The sequence below is a fragment of the Leishmania donovani genome, chromosome 32, assembly GCF_000227135.1.
Source record: "Leishmania donovani BPK282A1 complete genome, chromosome 32".
Classification (NCBI taxonomy): Eukaryota; Euglenozoa; class Kinetoplastea; order Trypanosomatida; family Trypanosomatidae; genus Leishmania; species Leishmania donovani.
In genome coordinates this window covers 1160913-1171087 of record NC_018259.1, presented here as the reverse complement: position 1 = coordinate 1171087, position 10175 = coordinate 1160913, and the positions used below count along the sequence as shown (strand labels likewise).

General features: G+C 54.6%; 3 protein-coding genes across 3 annotated transcripts; all 3 read left to right on the top strand.

Annotated features, from left to right (window-relative positions):
* Positions 1-1108: 1108 nt before the first annotated feature.
* LDBPK_323090 (hypothetical protein, conserved) lies at positions 1109-2923 on the top strand (the record flags this gene model as incomplete). The annotated part of the gene is made up of 1 exon (XM_003863674.1): positions 1109-2923. The coding sequence occupies one exon, from the start codon at positions 1109-1111 to the stop codon at positions 2921-2923; it is 1815 nt and encodes a 604-aa protein (XP_003863722.1).
* A 1736-nt stretch (positions 2924-4659) lies between these two features.
* LDBPK_323080 (tubulin-tyrosine ligase-like protein) lies at positions 4660-6147 on the top strand (the record flags this gene model as incomplete). The annotated part of the gene is made up of 1 exon (XM_003863673.1): positions 4660-6147. The coding sequence occupies one exon, from the start codon at positions 4660-4662 to the stop codon at positions 6145-6147; it is 1488 nt and encodes a 495-aa protein (XP_003863721.1).
* A 598-nt stretch (positions 6148-6745) lies between these two features.
* LDBPK_323070 (hypothetical protein, conserved) lies at positions 6746-8929 on the top strand (the record flags this gene model as incomplete). Its single annotated transcript, XM_003863672.1, has 1 exon — positions 6746-8929. One exon carries the CDS (start codon positions 6746-6748, stop codon positions 8927-8929), a length of 2184 nt encoding a protein of 727 aa, XP_003863720.1.
* Positions 8930-10175: the final 1246 nt, after the last annotated feature.

Genomic DNA, 10175 nt, shown 5'->3' with positions numbered 1-10175 from the left:
CCGCGGCGACTTTGCCGTGGATGTGGGCCGCAACGTGTGCCACGGCTCCGACTCCGTGGAGAGCGCGGAGCGCGAGATCGCCTTTTGGTTCAAGGCGGATGAGATCGCGAGCTGGACGTCGCACTCCGTGTCCCAGATCTACGAGTAACGGTGATTGCGGTTACGCCTTGAGGATGTAACTGTACCCCCAATGAATTCTTCCCTGAAAACCACATCATAAGCCTCTTAATAGGTTATTTTTCTTGATCGATGCCTGGTGGTGACCAGCACCATTCCTTTATCGGATTCACTCACACTCCTAGTGAATCATGTAATGCGGTGAGAGTGGGTTCTGGAGGAGACCGTTGTGCAGCCATGGCTTCAGGAGAGAAAACAAAATACAAGGAAAGGCAATATGTAACTATGAGGCTTCCTTTTTTTACTATGCAAAGTTTTTATAACTCCTGATCGGCGAAAACAACAACAACCGCAATACACCAAGAGCAACTGCTTTCTTCTGCGGACTGTGCTTCTTTTTTCTGAATGAAGGAGTGACTCGCGCGATGGAAAGTGTGTGCGTGGGAGATGTCTTTCCTTTTTTTTGTTGATAGTGGCGACAGCTCACTGCTGACGATGACAGCACATAAACAGATGCTCATGGAAAGTAGCATTCATTCCTTGCCTGCTGCCATGATGTTGCTATGCTTTTTTCTTGGGGTGTTGGACTCCTCGAAGGTCCGGTTTCATGGTGCACTGGTGAGGCCGTGCCTTGTAGTCTGCGTTCTGCCTTTCTCTCTCCTTTCTCACTCGAGTAACTGGGATGAAAGCCGCCCCCTCCCAAAGGGCAAGGGGACAGTGACTGGCCCTCTTGTTGGATGCTCTGGTGCAGAAAAAAATCATTCCTCCCGCTATAACTGGGTGATCTAAGGTACTCGGGACAGGGTCGAGCATACGTCATCTCTCACCAAGGTACCGAAGACCACCACCGCTCACAGATCGGCTCAAGTCGCACACACAAGTACACATACTGCCCACCAAAGGGTTCAACCACAGAAAAGCCGGTTAAAAGAAACAAAGAACCAGAACACACACACAGACACACACACACACACACACATAGAGATACAAGATGAAGGCGAGGCAGCTACTGTTGGTACGCACCATCCCCCTCATTCGCCCTGTCAAGGTGGATCCTGCTACTAAGAAGTTACCAGCCACATTGCTCAACGACGTAACGATGTTGTCCACGGTGACAAACGATGCCTTTTCCAAACAGTGCCAAGCAGTGCTCCGAAGTGTCTCAAAGAACAAACTGTACTCAAGTCGCTTCTGGGTGACCCAGCCGCAATCGAGGCGCTCGTGCAACGCCGTAGTTCTTCCGGGGCAGAAGCCAGCGGTGATTCACCTAAACGTTGAAAAGGTCATCCCTTTGAAGGTGCTCGCTAAGAAGGACCAGAGGAAGGTGCTCGATGAGCATCCACCGTTCTTCGGCTCCGGCGTCGGTATCCTGTCAGAGCGGAAGAAGTGGAAAGCAGTTACGGCGGATCGACTAATCCGGCTTCTGAATGCAGCGGAGGAAGAGCGCGCTCTGTTTATTGATGTGAATGTGGCCAAGGAACTCGAGTTGAGGTACAACAAAAAAGACGTGATCGACATCCGCTCCGCGAGCTCAGTGGCTGTCTTCAACTCTGACCAGCTTGACGACCCATACAAGGGGGAGCCTCAGAAAGGTGTGGCACTAAACGCAGCGACCGGGAAGCGGCTCGGCCAGCCTGCGCACGATATTCTTCTCGGAGTCGGCATCCTTCGCGGTTACACGTCACCAATGTGGATCGCAGAGGCTCAGATGAAGTACCTAAATCTAGAACTCAAGGCAAACGCGGAGAAGCAGGCAGTGTCGGCGCCGAACATGACAGGGATGATTGTTTCTCTTTCGGTTTTGCCGCCAAAGTGCAAGCAAGAGCTGCTCAGCGAGCTCAAGAAGCAGCGTCCAGACGCTTTCGGCCACGACATTTTCTTCATCTACAACGTGAACGGGTGGGAAGCGACGCGGTCGCGTGTGCTTGTGCGGAACATGGCTGCCGTGAACGATAAGGAATACCCTTTCCACTTTGTGAATCTGAAGGATCTCAGACTGCAGAAGCCGCAGTACTCATCGGTCGTGACCCGGCTGACGGGCTGCAAGACTCCATTCTGCGCGTCTGCTCTGGAAACCGCTGCTCTTGCTGCTACCAAATCGAAGGAAGGGAATCAAAAGGATGACCTAGTGGTTCAAGGGAAAACGTTTCCCTTCTTCTTCGCCGAGGACGCGACGCGCCGTCGCTACTACAACGCCGCCTGCATGACGAAGCCGTATCTGATGATGCCGTCTGTGCGTCCCATCGCCATCCTTAAAGGGCGGCTTCTTGGGCCCAGGGACGAGAGCATTCTTCGCACGTTTGCGCTGAAGAACAAGCTCTCCAGTCCCATCTGGGTAACAGAGTCCGCTGCGGAGCGCATGGGAGTGCGTATCGCTGCGGCGCGCAAAAAGCACTATGTTCTCATCGGCGCTGCCGCGGCAGATGCAAACCCCGACGAGGAGGCCGTAGATGGCTTTTACAACATCGACGATTTTGCCAAGCCTGAGGAGATCCTATCCTTGTTCCCCAAAGCAAGCAAGAAAGTGCACTTCATGCTGGATACTAAGTGGCGCGCCGTGCTGGGCAAACAGCGGCAAGACTACCTTTCTTCGCTAAAGCGCGACGTCCCTCTGTGGGTCTCGGTGAACGAGTGTCTAATGTCCGGCTTTGAGCCGAGACCAGGGTCTACGCTCCTTTCGTTTCCCACTAGCCGCAAGCGCGACAAGACGGGCACAAGGCTCTACAACTCGCAGCACACCACCGACCCGGTGCGCGTGATTGGTCTCTCCTCGGTGTACACGCGACCACAGGGGCTGACAATGTAAGAGCACTGCAAGCGTGTGGGCTGAAGAAAAGCATGCGTATTGGAGAGTCCGTTTGGCGCGTTTTCGCTTTTTGTTTTCTCGCTCGTATGTGCACACTGAGCTGCTCTCGCAAACGTAGCGGCTCCGCGCGTGAAGCGCTGTATTAAATGCTTTTTCGTTTTCGGTACTATAGATATAGATGGACACTGATAGAGAAGTGCATAAAGAAGAAATCAATCAACTCCGGACTACTTATATGGAAGCAAGGCGTGGCTGCCACGGCAGTGGGAATTGACCAATGCGGTGCTGCTGACCTGGCAGACACTGCCGTTAATCCTTCTGCTTCTCCGCCGTTCATCTGGCGAGCAGGATCCTCCTTTCAGCGCAGCAGTCTTCACCCTTGTTTGTTTACATTTCCTCGTATGCTATGTCTGGGAATCCTAACAGCAACTGCAGCAGAGCATCTGTGAGCACTTCACGCCTCGGTTTTTCTCTTGTCTTCATCTGTCAGAGAATGATTCTTCTTCGCCCACTGCTCTGAAATCCCCCTTCTTCTCTCTCTATATCTGCGCTCTTGTCTCTCTTTTGCTTTTCCTCTTTCCTGGGCACGTTGATTCGCATCATCTGCCAAAGTGTCCCCTTCTCTTCCTCCTCGTCTTTCTTATTTCTCTCTGAACTGGGACTGGGCGTTTTTTTCCTCTTTGGTCGTCTTGTCGGACTTCTCTGCCTTTTGCTGCGCGTCTCCTTTTCCGTGTCTTGTTCTCATTTCACCCCTTGCCTCTTCAGAGCTCCATTTTTCCCCGTGTCTCCTTCCGTCTCTTGATGATTCCACACTGCTAGACACCATAATTCCTACAGGATTCCTCGTTGCACCATACAAGCTACCAAGAGGTAATTAGCAGCGCCCCGCCGCTCCGTGCTGCCTTCTCTTCAACGGCTTGTTGATTTGCTTTTGCGTTTTCGCCTTCTTCCTCCGGGCTGTGACTGCTGTCTTGGTTTCCTTTCGAGTTTGTGTTTGTCCGGATCTTGAATCTGCGTTCCCTCTCCATTGATATAACACCTTTTTCTAATCTGGTTGTGGCTTCTTTTTTTTTCATTCGCCTTGTCTGAAAGAGACACGTCGACAGGCAGTCGTGCAACTCCTCCTTACTCATCTGTAGCAGCTCTCCACATCTGTAAGAATAACACCTTTCCCTTTTGCTCGACAAAAAAGTCTGAGCAGCATCCAGCACGACAGGAAAAGGAAAACGAGCAAATAGAGAGAACAATAGAAAAAAAGCGGTTTCTATCTTAAGAGTAAAGAGTAGATTATAGAAGACCATACGAAAATGAGTGCGTCTGTCAGCGAGAGACGCAACACTAGAGCGACAGCTTCCACTGCTCCCAAGCTGAACGCGCGATATTCGACGGTGCCCTCTGGAAAAATGACTCCCCTTGCCTACGGGAAAAAGGAAGCGGAAAGGGATGTGCAGCTGGCAACGTCGCCGTACTCTGCGACGAGCGGGAGGGGTGCATCCAACGGGCCGTCCTTGAGCAGTGCCCGTCGCAGTCTTGTGTACGCCGGCACCGCATCTTCATCCTCACCGACAACGCAGCACGAGTCCAAGGTGGGCCGTTCGTCAAGTTTGACAGGCGGTGCCGTCTGGAGCTCATCTCTGCGCATCACCTCTGCGCGCGAGCGTGCAGCCACCGCACCTTTAAAACGAATCAAGTCTGCTACGTGCACGGAGAAGCGGTGCAAATACGTGGTGGGAACAATGCGGCACTGCGGCTCTATCTATGAGGAGATGGCGAAGCAGCTTCTGGCGACCGGCCGTTGGTCGCACCTATCCGTCCGCCAGTGCTCTGTCACGAAAGCCCTCGTCGTCTCTGAAACGCAAAAAGATTTGTCTGACACGAACATGCACCTGCTCCTTGGAGAGAAGATGCCGTGCGAGCGGGTAATTGCAACCCGACGCTTCATGTCGAAGCGGTACCGGAGCTGCCTCGGCGAGGGCACCAACGCGAGGCGCACCGCCTACGGTTCGCGCTCCTACACGTCCCCGGGACTCCGGATGCCGATGGGCAGTGGCGATGACGGCGAGGTGCGCGTGGTGGACTTTGTGGAGAACACGCGAAGCATTACATTGAAGAGTTCAATGGTGACGGCGCTGCTAAAGCACCACAACTACAACTGGAATACGCTTGGCAACTATCTTCCTATGTCCTTTAAGCTGACACCGTGCCAGTCAAGCCGTGACGAGCGGCAGCAGTTGCTAGCAACAGTAAAGGGCGGTATGCGGCTACCTCACGAGGGGGACGAGCCGTGCTTGTGGATCGCGAAGAGCTCCGCCGGCTGCCACGGCGACAACATCGAGATTTTTCGCGGTGACTACCGGGGAATTCTGAAGCTGCTGCGCTTTATCGACAGCCAACACGGCAGTCAACCTTGGATAGCGCAGCAGTACGTAGATCGCCCTCTCCTTTACCACAAGCGCAAGTTCGACATCCGGTGCTGGGCTTTGCTCCTTCGCGATATGTACGAGATCTACGTGCACGAGGAGTTGGTGATGCGCACCAGCAGCGTGCCATACAATCGCGAAAGCGCCACGTCCAAGACTCCCACGGGTCGGCTGGCGCACATCACAAATCATTGCGTGCAGGAAACGAGCAAGATGTACTCGTTGTACGAGGAGAGCAACGAGCTGTGGCGGGAGCACTTGGATGGACTCATTCGCTACAAGGGAACGGTGAGAGCTGCAAAGCTGAAGCAGGAAAAGTACACCCCTCTCTGCAGTCCGCGGCCACAGGAGCCGAACCGCGGCGACGTTCCTTACCCGACAAGGTACTCGAACGATTCGCGGGAGTCCCTGTACCCGATTCGCGAGGCGAACCGCAGCGACAGTACAACTGCCCCACGCCTCGTCAGCGTCCATGATGAGCCAACCACGATCACGCTCGACAATCACATCATGCCGCAGATCCACTTTATCATTCGCGACTCGCTGCTGGCCGCACGGTCGCACGTGCCAGATGAGCCGGCCATCCCCCCTACCCATACCTTTCAAGTCTTCGGATACGATTTTCTCATCGACGAGAACCTCAAAGTGTGGCTCCTGGAGATCAACGGCGCGCCGGGCGGCCCTGACCGCCTGAAGCCTGCGTTGGTGAAGGATACAATTGAGCTGGCTGTGGCCCCGTACTTTCCGGGTACGATGAACCTGAAAGCAAAGCGGCACAACGGCTATGTGCGCGTGTATCCTTGAGGCGCGAATGGCATCTGTCTCACTTCATTCCCCCTTGAGCGTGCGTGTATGCGTGTCTCTGTGCGTGTGCAGGGTTTGCTCTGCGGCTTTCATAGATGCACTGATATGCTTCAGCTCTTCTCCCCACAAACGCGAAGATACACACACACACACAAGGAAGAGGAATCACGCTTTAATGGTGCCTGCCACACGGCATCTACTCTTTCAGATGGAAGACTCACTTGCCTCGTGGTCATGCGGCTTTTCTCTTTTTTCCAGTCGTACGTCTGTTCAGTAACGAACGTGCGGCGCACCTCAGAGCGAATTCGTGCTATGGGAGCCCCTGAGCTATTCTGCCTCTGTTTCTCTCTTTGTGATGCACATCGCTCACAGCTTTCAATTTTGGATGCCTTCACACTCTCTCCTCTCTTTCCGCTCCCGCCGTCTCTTTCTCTCTGCGCTGCTACCGCCACGACTCCAGCCCCCCCCCCCCTTCTTCTCATGTTGCTGCATGAGTGGTAGAACCTCGTTTGCTTGTGTAGTTCAGTCCCTTTCTTTGTTTCCGGTCTGCCTTTTCCATCTCATTTTTCTCCTTGACTGGTTTCTGATCCAACAAACAATGAGAATCCGAGACATCGTCATTATCGGCGTCGCCTTTGTGTGCAGCATCATCTGCTGGTCACAGGAAGGCTCGCTCAACTTTCAGCGGGGGTTTATGATTCCCATCTTGGACAATGAGCTCACGGAGGTGATCATGCCGAAGCCGATTCTGGTGGACCCAGACGGCTCAGGGTCCCGCGTTCTCCTGAGTTCTACCAGTGTTGGTTACCTGAACATCTACAACACCTACTACGCGCGCCGACGCATCGATGACAGTTTTGTGCGCCTCAACCCCTCTGCGGAGCTCAATGTGTACACCCCTATCGTCGGTATCGGCGCCGGCTACACGGAGCTGAACAGTAGCATTATGCTGTGTGCTGTCGTCACGGAAGACTATCAGCTCATAGCGGTTTCTATCCACACCCCCTCGCCCAGTGTTCTGTGGAAGTCCCAGCTCGTGGCGCCTCGGTACTGGAGCGAGCTTACTCACGCCTCCATCTCTATTGTCCCAGAGCGCAATTGGGCTGAAGATGTCGGCATGATTGCGGTGGCTGCCAAAGTTGTGGATGCGTCAGGTGTAGAGATGATGATGTACTCCGCGTTTGACGCCAAGACAGGCGCGCGGCGCTGGGCGTACTTCTCTGACGGGGGCAACGAAATGGACGACGTGGTGCGCGAGGCAAACAACAACGGGACACAGACAGACAACGGCGTTACAGAGTTGCGCTTGCTTGACCGTGAGGGTGCAGCCAAGGGTGGCATCAATCAGCACGATTACTTGCTAGGGAGGAAGTACGAGCAGCCGTGGACCACATTCCGTGAGTCTGTGATGGCTTCCATGCCGCATCGCTACGCCCACGTGTGGGATGCGCAGTTGTACCCGCAGGTTTTCTATCGAGCGAAGGGGAAGCGGAAGGCGCGCTCTAGTAGAGGTAAGGCAGAGCGACGGGCTACATTTCGGTACAACGACCGGGTGGTGCATATGGAGACAGACGATGGAGGCAACCTGGGAGACAAGCTGTCGGCGTTGGCACTGTCATTAAGGCAATCCACTCACGCCTATCCCGCCAAAAATGCAACGCGGCGGCGCCGTCGCCCGTCGAACGTGTTTGTGTTTCACGGCGAGCAGGGCGTAGAGGTGGTCCACATGTACACGGGAAGTACGGTGACAAGCGTAATGCCGCTGAAGGCTGGTGGAACGTGCTACGATGACATCAACGACGATTTGGTGCTCGAGTCTGTCAGCACCCAGATAGGCCCCCGCTCCGTCGTGTACGCCAAGCGCGGGATTGACCTGACGTATGACTGCCTCGGCATAATCGAGGCCGGGGCGCCGTCGTCTGCAGATGAACTTTTCAACGCCACCGTGTGCAATACGCAGGGCCTCTTCGGCAACCTCGACCTCATTCATCACTTCGTTGACGGTGACATCCGCGGCGAGGAGGCGCCGCGCGCGCTCAACACACTGGAGCTTCTGGGAAGCCGCAACGTTGTCTCCTCCATGACGCGCGCAACTCCGCCTCTGATTCTGCAGGTCCAGCAGAACATGGGAGCCGGTCTACAGCAGGTAGAACGCTACGCTGCATTCATGATTGACACCGGCCTCGTAACCTGCATTGACCCATCGCGGAGGAGGGTGCTGTGGCGCGCTCAAACAGGCGCACGCTTCGCCCCATCTCCATCTGACGACATGGCGGAGATAAGGAAGAGCCGCTATCACGTGAATAGGGACGTGAAGCCGTTCCCGCAAATGGTGCCGTACTCGCTCATGCAGAAGAACCGCGAAACCGACGTGACGTTCGTCGGTGGAGGAAAGGAGTACTTCCGCCGCGTCGACACCTACGTTCTCGCAGTGGGCGACGCTGAGTTCTCCATCATCAAGACCAAGAACGGCAAGGTAACTCGCTCCGTTTCGTTGACGGAGCCGCCGGTGGCGCCGGTGCTCGTAGTGGACTTCAACGGCGACGGCACAAACGACCTCATTATAGTGTCGAAGTACCACATTTTCGGCTATGTGGGGAGCTCTCGGGCGTCGTCCGAAACTATTGCCGCCCTGATGCTTTTGCTGGTAGGGCTTCTCGGCATTTTGTTCGCCGTTCGCGAAAAGAAAATGGCGGAGGGAGACCAAGACAATTACACGCTGCCCGTGCACACAGGCGACAAGGTGCAACGTAAGAAGACTTTCAAGCGCTCCACCGACTAAGCTGATGCGTGTCCTCATGTACGTGCTCAGGTTTTCTTCATCGTGTGCGCGTGTCTGCGTGTTTCACAGAGTACGGCACTGTCATGCACAAAGGCCCCCTGCGCATGCTTTCTTTCATCGTTGTTTTATTGCTCGTCTGCTAGCGTGTGCGCTGTTAGGAAAGAGAGGCAGATGTGGACGGTTGTGAGTCGGGCGCGTGTGAGGTTCCGAGACTCAGTGCAGTCTTTCGAGGTGCATCCATGGGCCATCGCTATGCGACAAATGGCGATAGAAGAGCAGCACTGGGCGATGTCTGTGCTTCTTTGCTGTATCTTCGCGCCAGCTGATGGGCGAGTGTGCGGGTACCGAAGTGTGTGGCTGTTGACAGGCGCGCAGCTCTTCTTTCTGGTCATGGCGAAGCAGTCATCCTGATATATGTCAAAATCGAACAGCAAGGAACGCGAGATGGTGAGGAAACAGACCAGGATGAAAGCAATGGCCGTGGATTGCGAGGCATTGCAGCTAGCAAGCAACGCTGCGTGCACTCGATGTGCCTGGGCGTGCGGGTGCCTCTCCTTACCCCTGCTCATTTCTCTTGGCAGCCATTTGCACAAGGAAAGCCGCAACTGCTCGGGCCCGAGCCGACGAGCGCGCGTAACAGCGCAGTCGCCACTACGAATAACCGCACCCAGTGCTGCGGCGACCCACCCCTGCTCGTTATTGTTGTTATTCCTGTTCCATTTGGATCTGCTTCTCTTTTTTCGCTTTCCGTCTTTCGACGGTGTCGTGTGCAACGTCTGTTTTGTCTCTCTTCTAGTGCCACACTCATAGCAACGCCGACAAACGGGAGCCTCACATTCACGAGAGGGCGTGGCTTCATTATTTTTACTCCTCTTTCAACTCAATCCCTGGAGCCACCCTAACGTCCCTGCTCCGAACTACTTGGTTTTGTGCATTCGCCCGGTCTGGTAGTAATTGAACGCTGCTCGCACAAGCTCCACTGCAGCCCGATTCACCCTCTCCGACTGCCCATTTTGTTTTCCATTTTCCTTTCTGCGTGACTCTCTTGTCACACTCCTCGTCCTCTGCAGTAACATTATTCATCGTACGCACTAGCACGCACACGACGTAAACTTTGGGTTCGCGAACCAAAAGCCCCCCCCCCCCCAATACGTGCAAGTAAAGGAAAGCATCAACAGGGGAGTTTCAGCGGACCAGGGGCGCTCCTCCTCATCAAAAGGAAAGACAAACGGCAAAGCATCCCTCA